This window comes from Diospyros lotus, chromosome 4 (assembly GCF_014633365.1).
Source record: "Diospyros lotus cultivar Yz01 chromosome 4, ASM1463336v1, whole genome shotgun sequence".
Lineage (NCBI taxonomy): Eukaryota > Viridiplantae > Streptophyta > Magnoliopsida > Ericales > Ebenaceae > Diospyros > Diospyros lotus.
The window spans coordinates 44,836,082-44,856,547 of record NC_068341.1 but is presented as its reverse complement, the minus strand read 5'-3'; the positions used below and the strand labels follow the sequence as shown (position 1 = coordinate 44,856,547).

The following is a 20,466-nucleotide window of genomic DNA, read 5'->3' as shown; positions in this document are numbered from 1 at the left end:
ATATAAATAAGGTGAGGGGGAGAGAAAAAGAAAAAAGTAAATTATGCTAATCACTCCCTTAGACTTAACATAATTATAATGACAAAGAAAGATAGAATAAATCATACTCTATTTGAAATTTATCATAATTACAAAAATCTCCCCTATCATTTAAAAATGAAGTGAAATCAATAATTTTACCACTACATTTTCCTCACTCATTTTTGCTCTCTTATCTCATCTTAAAAAATAAAAGAGTAAGTACATAAATGTATCCCTATATTTTAGTAAAAAAGTCTTATGAGAGTTCAAATTTTTAAAATATCTCATTAGAGGCATTTATTTCAAAAAAATAAAATTATTAAATCTTTTTTAATTTATATTAAATTAAATGTATCCTTGTACTTTATAAAAAATAATCTTATGACACCCTGAATTTTTTTTAAAAAAAATTAACAATTGAAACTTTTAAATATTTTTTAAATAAGTTCAGATGATGCTTTTTTTTTGTAAAGTATAAAAGTAAATTTAATTTAATATAAATTAAAAAATATTTGATAATTTTACTTTTTCGAAATAGAAGTTCTTAACGAGACGTTTTAAAAGTTTAAAAAGTCAAAACTTTTTTATTAAAGTAAAAGAAGGCATTAATACCCTAATCCAAAAAAATAAAATAAAAAATTACAGATGATGACCATTACCACTTTCATATTAAATCTTAAAGTTAGGCGAAATCTAGCAATGGTTAGAACTCAATTAAGTTATTTCCCGACGATTGGGTTGATCTTGTCAAACCAAACCATCTTTTTAAGTAAAAATGAGTATTTTTACCAATATAAAATTACTATTCTAACACTTATTCAAATGGTAAGAGTACACAATATTTTTTATACGAAATATTAATTTTTATTTTCAAAATTTTAAAACCCACATAAGATTGCAAACATAATGTTTACTCTATTTTATCAACCCAAAAAAAAGAAGAAGAAGAAGATAGAACAAACACAAAACAAAACACATAAGCACACGCACGCAAACTGCCAACAAAATCAAGCAAAATCAAAATGACCTCGAGGGAAATGGCTTAAAAAATAGATGGAAATCCTATTACTATATTTTATCTCACCATGAAACCTCTAAAAGATGGTAAATTCTACTGCTCATTTACTAGTCATTGTGATTTGGTACCAAGGAAATTCGTAGCGCCCACAATAACAAGTAAAAGAAGAGCAGAGGATTCTTTCAGGAAAGAAATTGTTGTCTATATGCCACACAGCCAACCAGATTAAAAACCACATATTCCTACTTGTGAAACTTCCTAAATACCAAGCACTCAGATTAGGCTTGTTCATAGCACCTTCTTCTAGAGTCAATTATCACCTTCCTATGTAAAAGGAGATCGGAAGTGATCTTCCTTCTTTGCATCCAAATTGAACAAAATCAACCTTTTTTTAAAAAAGTATCAAAGCAACAAATATGGTTGCATAACCTTAAGCCGCCGAACAAGGTCATTTACAAAACTTTGAGGCTCAATTACAGTTATCTATCAGCCCATCTTTACCGCGCTGGAAACAAAACCCAAAAAACAATAAGGGAATATGTCGGCACCCCAAAAACAATGACCCTCCATCCGCATGAACGTCCAATAAATAAATTAGGGCAGGCTGTTCAATAGCTGCTGGGTAAAAAGAAAAATAACCTTCCGCTTAGCCGTGACCATTCTAAGAGCCGCATTCTTGACCAGGGCTAAACAGCAATTAATCATCCTTCCACTTGTTAACATACCTAAGGAAAGCAACAGCAGGGTTGTCCCTAGGTGGGGCACGCACGCGGGTTGACCTCCGGAGAATAGCTTCTTCCATTGCAATATTTTGAGCTACCTCTTTTGATCTCTTGTGAAATTCCAAGCTGTAAAAGCCATACAAGCATGAACTGAGATAGAGATCACATGATCTATGATGGACATGGACACAATCACAGCACCTATAGCTTGACAACTTCCAAGAAAGAAAACGAATTATAGGCCACCATATAGTTAGTAAAGCCGGACCAGTCATCTGCCAGATTGGTTCATTGGTCAAATGGTTGGGTTTATTAACATTCAACAAAATCTTAAAGTAACATAAAAGTATGAATCATTAATTAAGGCCCTACTTGAAAACATGTGAGCCTGTTTAGTTGTAGAGAAGATTTCTAATTTTTCAACTCCAATTTTACAAGTAAACAGGCCCTAACTAACATTTTATGTTTCAAAAGTCAATAGCATTCATTTTTAGAAAATTTAGAAGACATCTTTTTTATGTTTTCTAATTAATAATCTAAAGTTGAAAATTATAAAATTGAATTTTCTGTTTTAATTTTAATAATATAGGATTTTATGGAAAATTAGAAATAGGAAACTGGAAAACATTTTCCACAACTAAATAACCCCTTTCCCTTTCCAAACTTTCCAATGCATTTCTGAAAATTTTTTGGAAATGAAAAATGGAAACGCTGTTCGGTTCCATTCTGCTGTTCAAAAAATTGAAATCATCTCATTATTGTCTTCAACTACACTTTACCCTAACTAACTTCAGGTTGGTGGCATAGCATTCATAATGTTCATTCACTTTTAAAAGTCACAATGACAACACAAATCCATGCAAAAGTACAATGTGGCGAAATTTTAGGCCAAATGTTCTACCTAACACAACTCTCTAGTGAGAGAATGATGAAAAAAAATTCTACACCATTTTCATATGAAGAAAATTTATGAGATAACAGTGAATGAAGATAATTAATATAGTCATGTTTCATCACATGGTTGATATTATGAAACCAAAATTTTGTAAATGGAGGAAAATTTTAGAGGATCCTAAAAGTGGATTCCATTTCATTTCTCCCCAGTCTTCAATTTTATAATTATAATATAATATATATCATGTAAAATATAATACTATATCTTATAGATAACATACTATTAAATTATAACAACATATAATATATTATAAATAAATAAAATAAATATTATGTGTTGTATCAAAATAATACAATTATAAATTATTATTATTTTAAGAATATAATTATATCAGAAAATTAAACATGACGATAAAAATCAAAAATTGTTTTCAGTTTCAGATCTTCTATTATTGACAAATGACAGCAAAATCAAACATGTTCAATTTTCATTTTTCATTTTTTTCTAATTAAAATGAACACGACACAAAACAAAAACCAACACTAAAAATGAACCCAAAAGAAACTGACATCATTTTCAGACAACCCTAAATGTTCAAATTTATAATTACAAACTAATTAAAAACACAAAAAGTTAACTAAGATGTTCAAATCTCTTCGTTATCCAATGATGAGACTAGGGATATGGAGTAAAGAGCTTACACTTAACAAAGATTGAAAACTTTAAGAAAAGGAAGCAACCAGACTATTTATATCTTCACTTCTTATTTCTCTTACTTGGTTTTTTCCACAAAATTCTAATTTACACCTCTATATAAGAAAAGACATCATTAGAAATTATGGGTTCTTCTACAAGCTAGACAGATTGACAGAGAGGGTTACCGAATGGGGGCAAAAAGACCAAAATGCCCTCTCCTACTTCTCAAATTTGCAAAGTGGGCCACCGCCCTGCTCTCTCCTCTCCCTTCGCCTTGTTGCCTCGCTGCCGTCACCTCACCGCCTCACCAATCGCCACTGCATCATCAGCGGCAGTCGGCGAGGCGAGGGGAAGGTAGCAGTGCTCGGCGATCGACAATCGCATCGCAGCCATGGGAAGGGAGAGAGGAGAGAGGCGAAGGCAGTGGCATGGGCGAGGGCATTTTGGTCTTTTTGACCCCATTTGGTAAGCCCCTCAGGCAATGTAGATTAACTCTGAAATTATTGGGTATTCAATAGTTTAGATAAACATTAACATCAATTGATTTTTTGTGAACCAGTAAAACAAGCCAATTTTTGACTGATTTTAACTGGTTTATACATATTTCTAGTCTTTTATTAAAGGGACCGGCTCAGTGACCAATTTGCGGTCCAACCGGTCAGTTCAGTTTGATTTTAATAACTATCAAGGGCAGCACAAGTTGAAAGATTGAACCACATGTTTTGCACAAATTTAAAAGAGAAGCTCATGACAGTAGACAGTTCCAGCCTAATGATTATAGCAGAGCATGTAGCAATCTCCTACTACCAAAACCATCATTAAATATCATGACCCATTTTTGAACATCAGGCATATTGGGCTATGTAACCATATATAGAGATGGTTAAATATCTAGAAGTCATGAAGTCATATAACTGATCCCACCAAGTGGGATAAAGCTTCTGGTTGTTTTTATTGCTATGATCATTAGTCAGTCATTTATATTGCTTATAAGCACACTTATGTATTTATTTATGTAAAGAGAAAAGAAAACATTTAATTTTTTTCCCACACACGGCCCGGGGAGGGGGGGTGAGTAACTTAAACAGGAAGTTTATTTTTTAATAGAACACGTTTAACAAATAAAAATAATGGTTTCAAATTATGAAGATTTAAACCATTCAAAAATTGCTTGGGGACAAATTCCAGACTAACTCACCATATTCTGTTGTAGTACTTCTCCAGCTGTTTCTTAAGTGCTCTCTCACGCTCACCTTTTGGGTTCAATGAGCCCATAAAGGCATCAAGCTGTAAAAAGACATGAGAATCACCATGAGCATAAAGAAAACACAAAAAATGGTAACTTCGAGTGCAAGACGGCTAAAATACCTCTTCCTTAGTATTGTAATATCCCCATTGCTTGTTGTCAGAGCTCTCAATAAATATTCTCCCATCGCGTCTAAAAAACCAATACCTGTTGTAATATCTGTCCTTGCCCAAAGGACTTGTTCGAATAAATCTTTTCTCCATCTCCCGTTCAAGATATTCCTTCTGTAATGCAAAACATTAAGATAGATGATGAGAAAATGCACCAACACGAGCCCTGATGAGTGTATCTACTTTCATGAGCAGACACACATACACATATACAGACATATGTTTCCCAAAATACATGCACAGGTCCACACATGCAAACACAACACTATCCACCACCACACTGTTATCACAACATGCTTGTGCATGCACACAGAGAGAGAGCGAGGTGTACCCTCTGTTCTTTACTCTTTTTACCCATTGCTTCATTTCTATCATCCCTTGTCAGTTGTTGATGCCCCTTCCTAGATGAATCTTTTTTATTTTCTCTTCCTGCTTCTCCATCTATCTTCAAATGCTTCCCATTTCTTTCAACTGTCGTGTCAACTTGCTTCCTGTTATATAAAAATTATTTAAAAAAAGAAGAGCTGGAAACCTATTGAGATTATCATGCAAAAATGTTTCCTAAAAAAATTTAACCTGTTTGCTAATGCTTTTTTCACTTGAGATAGTACAGCACTCTCATTCCACTTATCTCCAACATCTCCATTCTGCCCATTGTGAATGTCATTCACCAATGTACTCGAGCTGGTTTTTACTGACTCCAGATGGTGTCCATCTGCAACTTCTTTGCCAACAGACTCTGCCTTCATACGTTCTTTATCTTCTCTCTTCTTTCTTGCTTCTTGTATTGCTTCCTCCCTTCTCGTAGATGCAAGTGCCTGTCGCTGTTCAATATATTCATCCAATTTCTCCCTAACAATACTCGTAGTAAGGGCATGCATAACCAATTCTCTAAAAATTCCCAATTTAGCATCAATATCAAGAAGGCCATAATGTCCACGCTTAATTGTTGAAGTACAACTGGAAAGTTCAGCAGCCTCAATCATTTCTAAGAAATCACACAAATACTCTGTCCAAGTGACTAATGTAATCTGAAATAAAAAGAAATACAAAGTCAGATGACAAAATTATTGAAATAAAGGCATGATTGAAATAAAGGCCAGAGAGGACTAGTGAAATAAGATATTATGAACATTTTGCCCTTTCAGTAACGCTTATATTCAGTATAATTTTTATTGTTCAACCTTTGGCTTACGCTTTTTCTTCTGTAAAGCCATTGTATAATCTCCATTATCCTTTATAAGCAAGCGAAGAAGAGCCGCATGAGATTCCACAATGAGAACCAGATTGCTTTCTTTGTGGGAAAGAGCATTTTCAAAATGTTCAAGGGAGAAAGGCCACAAGTTCAGTAGCCTGCTAAATGATGAACAAAAATCCCAAACCATTAAAAGATCCCCAACACAATCCATGGGAACCTTGAATTCCCTTGATGGAGAAGGTCGTTCAGTGAAAATTGGATCGTCTGCAGCAGGTTGCACCAGTAGATCATCAATTGGGTATTTAATCAGCTTTTCCTTTGGTTTATTTTCTGGAAATTCCAAGATATATAAGAAATAAGTTACATGGTCAAATGGATATTATTAGGTTGAGAGAACCATGTCAGAAATAAAAGCTTGGAAAGAAAACATCTAAACATGCAAAAGTAGTTCAAGGGCCTCAACCCTCCCAACCACACTCACACACACTTAAAGCAAAGCAGGCCAAATAAAAAAGAAAGCCAAGAAAAATAAAGAGATCATGGTACCTGAATTTTCCTTCCCCAAATTCTTTCGTCTACATTTCCTGGTATCTTCATCCTCTTCCTGAAGGTGATATATAGAGAAGAAAACAATAAGTACTTGAACACCTAGAACAAATCAAGGCAAGTGAAACACAGTAATTACCCCATTATTTTGCCTATCATCTTCACATCTGCTCCTCTTCCTATTGACAACTAAACGGCCATCAAGGAAGGAAAATCTGCTTCTTAACTCTTCCGGAGGATCAGTTGAGATTCCATATTTCCTTGCCAGTTTATCATGTAGCACCCAAGGGACACTACAATATGTAGATTCTCTAATAAAAGACTTCAGAACATCTCTACTAAAAGGCAGCTTCTTCCGCACCAATTCTTCACCATTCAATACAGCATTTCCAGTTATTTTATTGTCTTTGTCAAGCCACGCTACCTCATAACGTGTTCGGTCAGCCTCTTCTATTAAAACTTTTACTATCCTGCAAGGATAAACACGGCTGTTCCTCTTTCCATACAATTCAACACCCTCTGAGAAACACTGTTGCAACTTTGCAGCAATTTGATTGACAAGATCCCTTAGTGTTAGCATGCCTGCTCAGTCAGATAACCATTAAAAAGATTGTTAAAATTGAATACAATGTACACACCAACAAGAAGGAAAACAGACAGAAGGCAACCAAAGATTGAAATTCAACATGAAGAAAAGGTCAAGTACTAACATACACACAAGTGTATTCAGGAAAATGTTCAAAAACATAAAAATGAGCTCCAAAAGAGCATGAAAGGCATAATGTTATTAGTGTAAGATATCAACTCTCACTGGCACCAATATGAATCTTACTAATACACAAGTCACCAAGCATATGAAATATAAAATAAGATGTAGAGATTTTGAGAAGATTATTGGAAATCATAAAGATGATAGATTGGATGTTTAAGTTTGAAAAAGAAAAGATAGGGTGGTTGAAAGAATTCAAGATTTAAATGAGGTAGCCTAGAAGATAAGATAAGCTCCAGTATTCAAGGAAATAATAAAGCTTGAAAAAGGAAGATAATTTAGCATTGTCATGTACCTAGGGTTTACCTAGGGTTCAAATTGGCACCGGAAGGATCTGATATAGCTAAGTCCAAGAAAAGAGGGGAATTAGGGGAAGATTGGACAGAAATGGGGAAGAATTTAGAGAGAAATGAGGGAGAGCAATAGAGAGAAACAAGAGGGAGATTGGAGAGAATTGTAGAGAAAGAGAATTAGAATTTCATTCAAACAATTTAAGCATATCCCCATCTGATTACGGTAGCCCTTTATATAGGCATATCAAATTGCATAACCACCCCCATGCTTCTAACTAATTGCTAAACTATCTCCTAATAAGCCTATTACTATATTACCCCTTTAATGCTCCTTGGGTCATGACAATTAGCATTTCAAATATTAGTTACAGCAGTTCAAATATCAGCTATGGTTATCTAAATTTGAATTTATTCCTGATTTCTAGGAGATAGCATTTTGTACTTGTATAAATACCTCTACTCGGATTTAATAAAATAAAAATTAGTTCTTCTCCCTAATATTTTCTGCATGGTATCAGAGCAGGAAAACAAAATTCTTCTCTTTTGTTAAACCTGGGCAGCAACTGCACACCTAGGCAGTGACTGCTACACTATCCGCCTTTCAATCCTTCTCTAATGCAACCTTCAGATCTGCAAATCACAACATGGCCGGAAAAAACAATCAGTCTTCGGAGATCATCCCCCGTCCAGCCAACAGCAAGGGAGCTGTTGACAACAATATGTTTACTATCACTGGTCACAAGTTGAACGAGCAGAACTACCTCAGTGGTCCCAATCCGTCATAATATTCATTTGCAAAAAGGGGAAGGATGACTATCTAATTGGAGCCACAAGCAAACCAGGGGAGGAAGACCCAAAGTTTTGGATATGGAAAATTAAAAATAACATGGTAATGTCCTAGCTCATTAACTCCATGATTACTGAAATTGGTGAGAATTTTTTGCTGTATGACACTACACAAGATATTTGGGCAGCTGCTAAGGAGGCTTACTCACATGTTGAAAATACTTCAAAGTTGTTTGAGATTGAAAGCATGCTTGGTGATCTGCGGCAGAGAGAATCCCATGTTACCCGATAGTTTAATTCACTCAACAAGTAGTGGCTAAGTTTGATACAATCCAGTGGAAGTGTCTAGAAGATTCAATTGTCACGGCACACCCGTGAATGCAACTACTCCTAGCCCCGATTGAATTAGGAGTGGGTTTCGACCAGCACAAAATAAAACAGAGCAAGGGAGGGAGAGAACAAGAGTGAAGAATGAGGGAGAAGAAGAAGAGAGATTGGAGCTAGGGAGGAGAATCAATTTGGATTGTTATCATTCGATGCCTCTTTCTCCAACAAGCTAGAAATATAGAACACTCGGTGTGAGGGGACTGCTAAAGCAAATCCCTCCTCCATGCGGTTATAACCGCTTCTTTGTCCTATTCTAATTCCCCTCCACGTGGGAATCTTCCAGCTAATGTCACTAAGGGAAATTACAGTAGGAAAATAACAGAATTACAGCAAAATGGAAATGACAATAGTAAGCAAAAAATAAACCAAGATTGTAACTATAAGGTGTATCAGTCCTCGGTCCCCTTCCGTGACATCAACCAAATACAAACAAATTGTTGAAAAAAAGAGATTATACAAGTTCCTTATAGGTTTGAACAAAAACCTAGAAGGAGTGAGAGGGAGAATTCTAGGTACAAAACGCCTACCAAGTATTCGGGAGGCCTTTTTGAAGTACGTTGAGAGGAAAGCAGGATGAAGATAATGTTGAAAACAGCCACTCCAAGTTTGGAAAATTCAGCCCTAACCACTCGAGGTACTCAACAACCAACCAAACAAAAAAAAAAAAAAAAGGCGTCCTTGGTGTGATCAAGGGACACCTGTTGGGAAATACATGGCAAACCAGCAGATTGGAAGCCAGTTCATGAAAGGAAAAGTCAAGCAATATAGCCCCTATGGAGGGGACCCACTACAGCCTTAAACCAAATTTTCCCAGCAAGGAACAAATGGAATGGCTGAAAAAAATGTTTGGCCAGTCACAAACCAATCAGCCTTCAGTAGTTACCTCTGGTTCCATAGCCCACAAAGGTAATTTCCTAAGTGCTTTCACTACTAAACATGAATTATCAACTGTGTGGATTATTGACTCAAGTGCATCTGACCACATGACTGGAAATATAAAGCCATTGACAAACTTTAAACCCTATGATGAAAATTAGACTGTAAAGATTGCAGATGGTTCTCTGTCAAGGGTAGTAGGGGCAGGTTCTATAGTTGTATCCAAGGATCTTACCCTAAAATCCGCTCTCTTGGTTCCTAATTTAGACTACAATCTATTGTCAATCAATAAACTCACTACTGATCATAATTGTGTGGCCAAGTTCTCAACTAATTTGTGTGAATTTCAGGATGAAACTTCGGGGAAGACGATTGGCAGTGTTGAGGCATGTTCGGGACTCTATCTCCTCAAAGAGAATGACCTCCAAAGCAAACAAGTTCATCCCAGCAGCTGCTTCTCCACAGAATGTTCTGTTTGTCCCTCTAATTTTCATTCTGATAATAATGGTGCAATTATGTTATGGCACTACACCCCAATTTTGTCTATCTTAAGAAATTGTTCCCTTCATTGTTTAAGAATAAAGATCCACATTTGTTTCAATGTGAAATCTACCAATATTCTAAACATATTTGAAACAATTATCCTAGCAAAATTTAGACAGCATCCTATCTTTTTTCTTTGATTCATAGTGATGTGTGGGGGCCCTCTCGAGTCAAAAATATTACTGGTTCTCTTTGGTTTATCTCTTTTATTGATGATCATACAAATCTTGCTTGGGTATTTCTTATGAAAGAAAAGTCTGAAGATAGTCAAATTTTCTAGAATTTTAATTCAATGATTCAAAGTCAATTTCATGCCAAGATTCAAATCCTCAAAACCGATAATGCCAAGGAATACTTCAATTCAATCCTTGGAGGCTATCTTTCAAAACAGACCTATTGAATGCAAGAACCGACATCTTTTAGAAGCAGCTAGATCACTCTTGCTTTCTTCTAATGTCTCTAAACACTTTTGGGGTGAAGCCATTCTTACGACCACCTATCTCATCAATAGATTGCCCTTATAGACTCTCAACCACCAAACACCAAGTCAACTCCTCCTTCAATGTTTTCCACACTCTCAGGTTCTCTCACACATTCCTCTAAAGGTCATTGGTTGTTCTGCCTTTGTCCATGTCCATCACCAATTTCGCAGCAAGCTTGATCCTAAATCCATCAAATATATTTTCCTTGGCTACTCTCCTCATCAAAAAGGTTACAAATGTTATTCCCCCGAATGTAAGCAATTTTCCACTTCAATGGATGCAACCTTTTTTGAAAATCAGCCCTATTATCCCAAAACTGTTATTCAGGGCGAAGACACTCTAAATAATCCTCAAGAATATCAGTTTTGGCACATTCCTCCCATTTCTAGTCCTTTCATCTCTAGCCAACAGCAACAACAACAACAACCTGGTCCATCCAATTCAAGTTCACGGCCATCACAACCTGATCCAAATCCTTCCACCAGTCTTAGGACTGACCAAGACATTGACCCGGATCTAAAGGTAAGTGAGGTAATTCCAATGATAAACCTATTGATGATGAACTTAATTGGCCCATAGCATTGAGAAAGGGTGTTAGATCATGCACACACCACCCAATTCAAAACTATATATCATATAAGGGTCTCTCACCTAACTTCAGTGCATTTGTTTCAAGTATGAACAAGGTGCAGGTTCCTAACAATATTCAGGAAGCCTTTCAACACCTAAGGTGGAAGAAAGCTTTTCTTGAGGAAATTCAAGCCTTGAAGAAGAACAAGACTTGGGGATATTACAGACTTGCCATCTGGAAAAAATCTTGTGGGCTGCAAATGGGTGTTTACAATGAAATATAGAGAAGATGGGCAGATTGAAAGATATAAGGGCCGACTTGTGACAAAAGGCTTCACACAATCTTATGTTATCGATTACCAAAAGACATTTGCCCTAGTGGCTAAGCTAAATGCCATCAAAGTACTGCTATCCTTAGCTGCGAATTTGGATTGGCATCTCCACCAATTAGATGTGAAGAATGCATTTCTAAATGGAGACCTAGAAGAAGAGGTTTACATGAACATTCCTCCTAGATTTGAAACTAACATTACAAAAAACAAGATATGTAGACTAAAGAGATCACTTTATGGACTCAAATAGTCTCCTAGAGCTTGATTCGAAAGATTCACAAAGTCAATCAAGAAACATGGATATGGTTAATGCCAAGCAGATCACACCCTCTTCGTCAAACATTCATCAGGAGGTAAAATTTCTATTCTTATTGTTTATGTGGACGATATCATTGTCACATGCAATGATATTTCTGAAATAAGATGCCTTAAAGAAGTTCTTGCAAAGGAGTTTGAGATTAAAGATTCGGGAAACCTAAGATATTTCTTAGGCATGGAAGTTTCAAGGTCAAAAGATGGAATTTCAGTCTCTCAAAGGAAGTATATCTTAGATCTTCTAAATGAAACAGGCATGTTGGGTTGTAAATCGGCAGACACTCCCATGGAATCTAGTACAAAGTTAGATATTGGCAAGGAAAGTATTCCAATTGATAAAGAGAGATATCAACGACCGGTGGGAAAACTTATATACCTATCACACACTAGACCGGATATAGGATTTTCTGTTAGTATTGTGAGTAAATTCATGAATGATCCTAAAGAAGAACACATGGAAGCAATGTATTGCATTCTAAGGTATCTAAAGTTAACTCCAAGCAAAGGTTTGATGTTCAGAAAAAACGCAAACAGAGAGTTGGTGGGTGTTGCTTCTTCATGGAGTACTGAAATCTAAAACTTCATTGACCAAGAGAGTCAACGAGCAACGCACAATCCATTTCCACTTGAAGGACAACCAAGAACAAACAAAAAATCCATAATAGGCTTAACCAACTTTGCCAATTAGCCCAATCATGTTCTATTATAAATAGATTTTCTTGAATGTAAATGTTTGATTTAAAGTTTTGAGTCACAAGTTTCAGGACAATCCTCCAAGGTGGAGATAACAATTCATCTACATATTGAGACCTATTTAACAATAAACTAGTGCTTTATGAATTAGTAAAGTAACTGTGGAACATTGTAAATTTTTGTTTCAAAGGGTTATTCAAGTGATTAAAGCGACGAAGAAGATCTTTCATAAGATTTCTTAAAGAAATCTTCAAGGAAAAAAATGAAATATAGAGGATCAAAATCTAGAGTGTAATTCTGACACCAAAATATAGAAGGGGGGGGAACAAGGACATCATCTTCCTGAAAATTGGGCTTACATGATTACAACTCCACCTGTAGATTGAGTGATTCTCTCAACACTTTTAATATTGAAGGTAATTATCCTAGTCACAGTCTGCCCCTAGCCCAGATAAAAGGGGAAGGTTCTGTTAGAAGTCAACAACCAATGTAAAAATTTGTTGAATTTTCTTAAAAATGTGTTTACATGATTACTTTGGAAAAAAAAAAAAAATCATATTTCCATTCTTTCCCTGAAAAGAAGAAATTCTCAAAAACTACATCACATTCTAATTCTAAGAGTAACCTCTAGATATACCAATTTTAACAACATTTTCAACTATGCAGTGTAACATGTTTCTATTCTAGTACATACCCAACCAATCTGTATTCCTGGTAGAAACAGCAATGTGCAAAGTTTCACAATTAGAGGACTGTATTCCTCATAGCAAATTGTTCTCAATTAGAGGACAAACGGGTTTGCCTCCTTTTTGGTAGATGATAGCAGAGGTATTTCAAATGACCAACTACTTGTGAAGGAGATGTCAATTTTTGGTTGATAAGTGTTCTTTGTACAATGGTTCTACGGATCTGTCAAATCACATTCTTCTCCAGTGGCTGGGGCTTCTTTTATATTGTTGGATTGCAAGGCATAGTGTGGTTTCTCCTTTGGAGCATAAAGATGTCACGATTTAGGCTAGTTATATTTTATTTTTATTTCTACAAAATTATATTAATTAGTTATTTACATATTAATGATAGTTATATAGTGTTTAAGAGCAGTTATTCTGGTGGAGGAAGTGGAAACTACTTTGTTAAAGTAGTGTGTTGAGTTTGCCTAGAGTTTTTGATGCAGTAGAAGATCAGTAAATGTTGAAGTCTATCGGCTGGAAGTTTTAGATCAATTAGGGCTTTTAAATATAAGTGTAATTACTTTGTAATTCTGGGGCCTAATTGTAATTTTCCCATAGTAGTTAGTTACATTAGGAATCTAGCCTTTTCTATTTATAGGAGGGCGAGGTAAGCAGTCGATTTACACATGGGAGAGGGCTTCTAATTTTGTCTATGTTCGAGTGAGGAGTTTTCGTTCTTGAGGAAGAGAAAGGTGGTTTGAGTCTTGTGTATTTCTTGGGAGAATGTGTGCTTGTACTCGAGGAGATAGATGAGTGTTTAGAAACTTGGTGTACTGGTCATTATCATCCTAATAAAGGATGTTTGGAGTGGGTGTTGACTGCTAGATGTAGGTTTGCCATAAGGCATTCAGAACCAGGATAAATCTTGGCTCTTTGGTTTGTTTTATCTTTCATTATTTCTGTTTCATATTTGTTTTGCTTTGATTCTTTAATTCGGTTTTTGTTTCTGCAAGTTTCTGAGAATTCGCAAGGGAATTCTCTTTGGTTGGCTTCGGTTAAACAGTCCTAAATATCAACATAGTGAAATAGCCTCTATATAAGGTTGTACCACTCTTGTACATTTTTTAGGTTTTGATTAATTGAAAAGCTAATTCTCCCTCTCTGAAATTCTCTTTGTCTCTCTTGGATCTCTCTATTTCTCCCTACTCTCTCTCTCTCTCTCTCTCTCTCTCTCTCTCTCTCTCTCTCTCTCTCTCAATTCTGAATTCTCCCTCTTAATCAGTTTGATTCTTTCCTTTTTTTCCTCTTTATTTCTCCCTCTCTTTCAATTCTCTCATCAAAGGAATTACAGTCAGGCTCAGGTTCCTGACAAGAGATTGGGGTGTCTTCTGCCTTTTCTCTATGCCACCTTTATGAGGACATGAATGGTAGAGTCTCTAAGGGAGTTGAGCATTCATGCATCTCCTCAAAGGCTTTATTCTTCTCCCATTTTCCTGGTTATCTTGTTCATGTTCATAGTTTATGTCATGGTTTCATTTTGCTTTCTACCCCACGATTAATCTGGGTGTTTTTGGTGGGCTCACCCCTCTGGCACATTTTTCTTGGTCTTATTTATGAAAAATCCCAACTAGTGAGACTAATGCTTGGTTGGTGTTATTATTTTTTTTTTTTTAAAGGAAAGCTACGAGTAGGTGAATTTTAACAACTGCAACAAAAGAAGGAAGAACATACCATCTAATGTGGTCAAAGTGTCAACTGCTCCAGCATGAGATATTGCTCACTTTCACTCAAAACACAAGGGCTTGGCCTGCACAACTTGTCCTAAAAAGGGCCCTCATGTGGTTGGGGAGTGGCTTCTTAATTACAAGCCCTTGTTAGATTCCTAATATGACAAGTGAGTTCTCGATTGATCGAGAAGAGCGAGAGAAGGGAGGATTGAGAGAATTAGAGGGAAAGGGAGAATGAGAATTGAGAGGGAAAAGAGTTTGAGAGGGAAACTAATTTCCTAATTTCATTCAACATAGGGGTAGGGGCGTAGATCAGTTCCTTTTATACTGATCTATGGCCTAAATGGGTGCCAAAAGCGGTTATGCCCTCCCCCCTTGCTTTACAACTTGCCCAGGAACATGCTGGAACATTTTTTCAGCTATGCTTATCCATGGCTTTTATTTACACAGGCCTCAGCCCACCAAATTGATGCCTACAGCCTATTACATTGGCCCAATTATTCGAGTAACATAACAGCCCTTCTCTCCCTAACTTGCATCCGATGTAGGATTGTTCATCCTAAAACTCCCCCCCCCCCCAACAACAAGGGTGAGTTGTACTTGCATAGGGGATCTAGTATAGGTCTCCAACAAATATGATGCAGCTGAAAATTGGATATTCTTGCACAAGATATTGTTTGTTTTGGCCAAAGACTCATGGTTATAGCCTACACGGTTGTCCTACAAAAGGCCCTTGCAAGCTTGGGGAGTGGCTCCTTGCTTATAAGCCATAGCTCTCCCTAACACACATCCAATGTGGGACTATCCCACCCTCAACACAAACCCCCCAATCGAGGTAAGTTCTATATATAAGGGACCCTGTATGGATTTCTCACAAAAGGGCCATATGGCACAGTCAAAGGCTGGTTGTACCCCACATGAGGTGTGGTCCATTTTGGCAAGAGATACGTAAGCGTGGCCTGCACATTTTTTTTTTTTTTCCCTCAAAAGGGCCCATGGCCCAAACATTTTTGTCTTGAAAACGGCCCTCATGGGTTAGGGGAGTGGGTCCTTACTTATAAGCCACAACTCCCCAAACCCACATTTAATGTAGGATTGCCTCTCCCAACACGAGCCCCCTAGTCAAAGGCGAGCTGTGCATATGGGGGCGATAAAAGTTTCATCTGCATCCTGAACAAAGTATTATTCATTTTGGCTCAAAAGTGCATAGGCTTGGTCTGCACAATTTTGTCCTGAAAAGGGACATTGTGGGGTTAGGTGGTGGCTCCTTAGTTATAAGCCACAACTTTCCTTGATTTGCATCCGGTGTGAGATTGTCCCTCCCCAACACCACTCTCGTGTATCTATCAAGCAAATAAAAGTTTTTTGTATCTATCATCAGCCATTTTACACCAAACTAGACAAATGGTTTCTAGTGGGTGAATTTACTTTAGGGATCCCCTTCTTAGAAAGTAGTAGGTCTCACTTGCAAATTCCAATAGGCATGCTCCTACAGTCCTAACAGTTGCAACTCACTGATCCAATTTGTTGAGCTTGATGACCTTCAAATTGTATGGATGTCAACTTCCCTCCACCCTCATTTTCTATCCTATACACTTGCAGGCATAAAGCCATAATAATATAAGAGCATCCTCACTATATGAGGTTAAAGGAAGCTCTAAATTTCCCCAAGCTGACATGCAAACTAGAGTGTTGTCTAAAAAATACATGCAATGCAACTTGGAATCACTATGTTTTTATTCTCCAAGCTTCACACAAACTTGTTAGAATTGCTTGTATATAAGTGTTACTAAGGATATGTATCAAGAAGCCAAGAAGCATATTTACCATTATACTCTATTGATGTCACATACAAGAGCAAATAATCAAAGTAGATAAAGAAAGTACTAGAACAGATTCCTATTGAACACCTGATTCTTCTTCTTCTTTTTTTCATGTTTCTTTACTGTTTTTAATGGTTATAGCATATCAGAACATTTAAATATGCATCAAAAGCTGTTAATGGGAAAAGGAAAAACAAAACAAAAAACTATTAAACTGATGGGAAAGCGCATAATGACCACCAAACAGGAGAAACCAGAAAGAGAAAGGGAGATGAATATGTATGTAAACATAAAGACAATAAGGTCTTACTGAATTGAACATCACGCAGCACAGGAGCCACAAGTTCTTGGGGGAACTGTTGGACTTTCTCACTTGCTCTTCTCTCCGACACCAATGCCTCTTCATAGGTCAAGTTAGTCTTTCCAGTAACTTTACATGTCCAGACTCTCTGGCGATACAGATTTATTCGATTCAAATATTCACTAAAATATAAATACAGTTGAGAATTAGAAAACAAATTAACATTTAGAAGACGAAGCAGTTGTTGTAAGAATTAAAAAAAAAAAAAAAAAAGAATCCAGGAAGTAATGAAATTCCCGATGCAGGAGGAAATCAAAAAAGAACTAATAGAAGAATACCCATAATCCCTAAAAATCTCTTTGGTAAAGCGAACTTGAAAGAGGAGCTCTTGAGGCTTCAAATCCTTGGGCCTTTCCGTCAGAGGAAAAGGTTTTCTCTTATACAGAGGCATTCTCTCCGGAACGTGATCCAAGCAATCCACCACCACTTGCGCGTTCAAGAACAACAACAATCTAACCACGCATTCCCCAAAGCGAGAGAGAGTTCACGATTGGAGCAAAGTGAGTTAATGAGAGTCTTTCGAATCGAATTGGCGGGAGCTAAATTAATCAATAACACATGCACAAAGCAAAAAATAAAATAAAACAAACCCTAGAAGAAAGGGAAAAGAAAAGAAAATCCTAATACGCGTCGATGACGGTCAAAGAAGAAACTCTAGATATATCACTTGCATTGCGGTTGGGATAAAGAACAAAAGCAAGATATCGAAAGAAAAAAAAATGGGAAAAACCAAAATTGCAGGAACAGTACGCTGAACTCACTAAACTAGACGCACATCGAAGAAAAGCACAAAAGATGGAAGATCAGGGGGGAAAAACACACACGCAATGTTCTGCCAGTAAGCACGATAAATACAGAAGAGAGGGGGGAGGAAAAGGAGAGATCTTACCAGAAATTAATAAGAGTCGGGAGGAGGGGAGGGGTGGCGCGGCGCAGCGCAGAGCAGGATGGCAAAAGATGAAGAAGAAGAAGAAGAAGCGAAGAAGAGAAAGCAGCGGCCTCGGCCTTGGCTTTTATTTATTTATTTATTTATATATATTTGACGCGTACCGAAGGAAGAAAAGGCTCCTTCCGCAGTCCAGTTGTCCTTCTGTTGCCGGTCTTGCGTCCTCCATTCTGGGAACACATACGCACCATCGAACCGGACCTGACTGGACCGCACCGGCCCGGCTCGTATCAACCCGGGACCCTGGACTAGCGTAGGGATTGTGTGTTTTTGTTTGCTAAAATATATAAATAATAAATATTTTTTAATAATTATTTGAAGATAAATATTTTAAATTAGCCAAATATCTTTTTGTTAATAAATAAATCAATTGAATGTCATACAATATTTAGGTTATGATTTATTCGTTATTGAGATACACATAAAAAACATGCAATATTATCATTAAAATCATTATATTTATTGATCGTCGATGAATTAATCAGATTAATGAACTAAAGTTAATTTGATATAAATTTATATTTTTAAATATTAGTTGGAATGCATTTATATTTATTAATAAGCTTTTGATTTAGCAGGCATGTTGCAACAAATGCTTGTCAAAAAATATTTATAACTAATAGTGAAAGATTTTGGTTTATTATTAATACTCCATGTTGTTTAAATGTTTTATTTCAAATTTTTGTGTTTTTTTTTAAATCAATTTCTTAACTTTCTAAAAGACCTCCTCATTCTTTAGTTTGAGATCTAATTATGTTATTTTTAAGTTTTTAAGTTCCTTTTTTTATGTCTATACACATTATATATATTTATGTATGTAATATTTATATATATGTATGACTTCGACATACTCTTCATTCTACTCTCTATTATATTATAAATAATTTACTTCATATTTTGATTTTACCTTGAAAACTATGTCTACTTCAACCACACTTCCTATTTTACTATATATTTAACTCCATATTTTATTTATTTATTAATAAACTTTGATTCTATTTATTTTACCTTACAAAATGAATAATCAAATATATAAAATAATCAAATGCATACATACACAATCAATAATCAAATATATAAAATAATTAAATACACATATATATAATTAATAATTAAATATACAAAATGATCAGATAAACACATACACAAAATCAATAATCAAATACACAATATCACTCATCAAATACAAAAAAGAAAAATACAAAATATCCCAAAATCACAAATCAGATTTGCTCGTTGTCGAAGAAGACACCGCCACTGCTGTTGGTTTTGCTTGTCGCAATTGGATCTGGTGGTCGTCAGCCCGATTTAGTCTTTCGTTGCGCATGCAACTCGTCTTCTCCATATTTGCTACTCGAAGCTTTTTCAACGCCTCTTTTCCAGCCAATGTCATATTCTTTGTGGCTGGTTGGTCTCTTCTAGCGTTGATGGCCATTGGGAATGAGGGATAAGAGATGGCGAGGATGGCTCTGGATATTTTGATCACCACATGTGGGGAGCGTTTTCAATTTTGCTAATTTTTTTACAAAATAAATTGGCTATATTAAGCTCCGTTGGAGCTAAAAATCTATATCTGACTTTATACTTTTTGGCTTGGTGAGCAGATTTTGCCACAATTGGAGTCAGCCTAACAGATCACACCTCTAGTAATATATTAAGTGAGAATTTCATATTGGGTTGAATCTACATTTGAACAATTAAATAATAATCTAACCTTTTTCATTTAGCATAAATGCTATTAGGATTAGCAAAAGGCAAACCCATAACTGCTATGAGGCTAAGAGAGGCATTTGCTAATTCATATTGCCATGTCACTCACGATGAAGGTGATTCCAAAACATCTAAGTAAAACCAAAAATATGGATTTTTGGATGAGCTAATTGTGGGATCAACCATGTGCACCCTAACCTTTACATTCATGACAAAAAGGATTTTACCCAACCTAACTAACAACTTACTTGAAATGAAAGAGATATCACCTTGAAGACTAAGATTCTATCACTAATTGTGTGGGTTGTTTATCTTGGGATATATTTTACACGTGCAATGAAAACTTTCTTCCACAATTATTTATAATTGCTTTAATTCTCCCTTTTGAATATTGACTCCAATATTATTGGGACTAACAATTGAATCTGCATCTTCCCCGTCTTTCCCCATCCCTTTGAAAAATCCACACATTTCAATATAAAAGACCAAAACAAGAAGGTGATAGACCTAGATTAAATTTTCTACTACAATTATTTTTCTAAGAGTCCTTTGCCCTAATTTGGTGACTTGGGTATTTGAAAGTATTTCTTTGAATGGCCCTAGATAGCCTTACCATCTATTTTGTAAGAGAAAATATTGTTTTGGTCATGTCAGCCTTACTCACAAACGT

At 36.0% G+C, this 20,466-nt stretch overlaps 1 protein-coding gene across 2 annotated transcripts; it reads right to left on the bottom strand.

The window, feature by feature from the left end:
- Positions 1 to 1,366: 1,366 nt before the first annotated feature.
- LOC127800530 (uncharacterized) lies at positions 1,367 to 18,157 on the bottom strand. 2 transcript variants are annotated; one of them, XM_052335188.1, is made up of 11 exons: positions 18,030 to 18,157; positions 17,419 to 17,592; positions 17,090 to 17,262; positions 6,652 to 7,094; positions 6,513 to 6,570; positions 5,953 to 6,296; positions 5,345 to 5,799; positions 5,100 to 5,259; positions 4,721 to 4,882; positions 4,551 to 4,639; positions 1,367 to 1,887 (listed from the first exon to the last, which is right to left on the bottom strand). In XM_052335188.1, exons 2-11 carry the CDS (start codon positions 17,529 to 17,531, stop codon positions 1,737 to 1,739), a joined length of 2,148 nt encoding a protein of 715 aa, XP_052191148.1. In that variant the 5' UTR covers positions 17,532 to 17,592; positions 18,030 to 18,157; the 3' UTR covers positions 1,367 to 1,736. The 2 variants fall into 2 exon arrangements, with proteins under 2 accessions (XP_052191148.1, XP_052191150.1); XM_052335190.1 differs by lacking the exon at positions 18,030 to 18,157 and having other exon boundaries at positions 17,090 to 17,228; positions 17,419 to 17,561.
- Between the last annotated feature and the right edge of the window lie 2,309 nt (positions 18,158 to 20,466).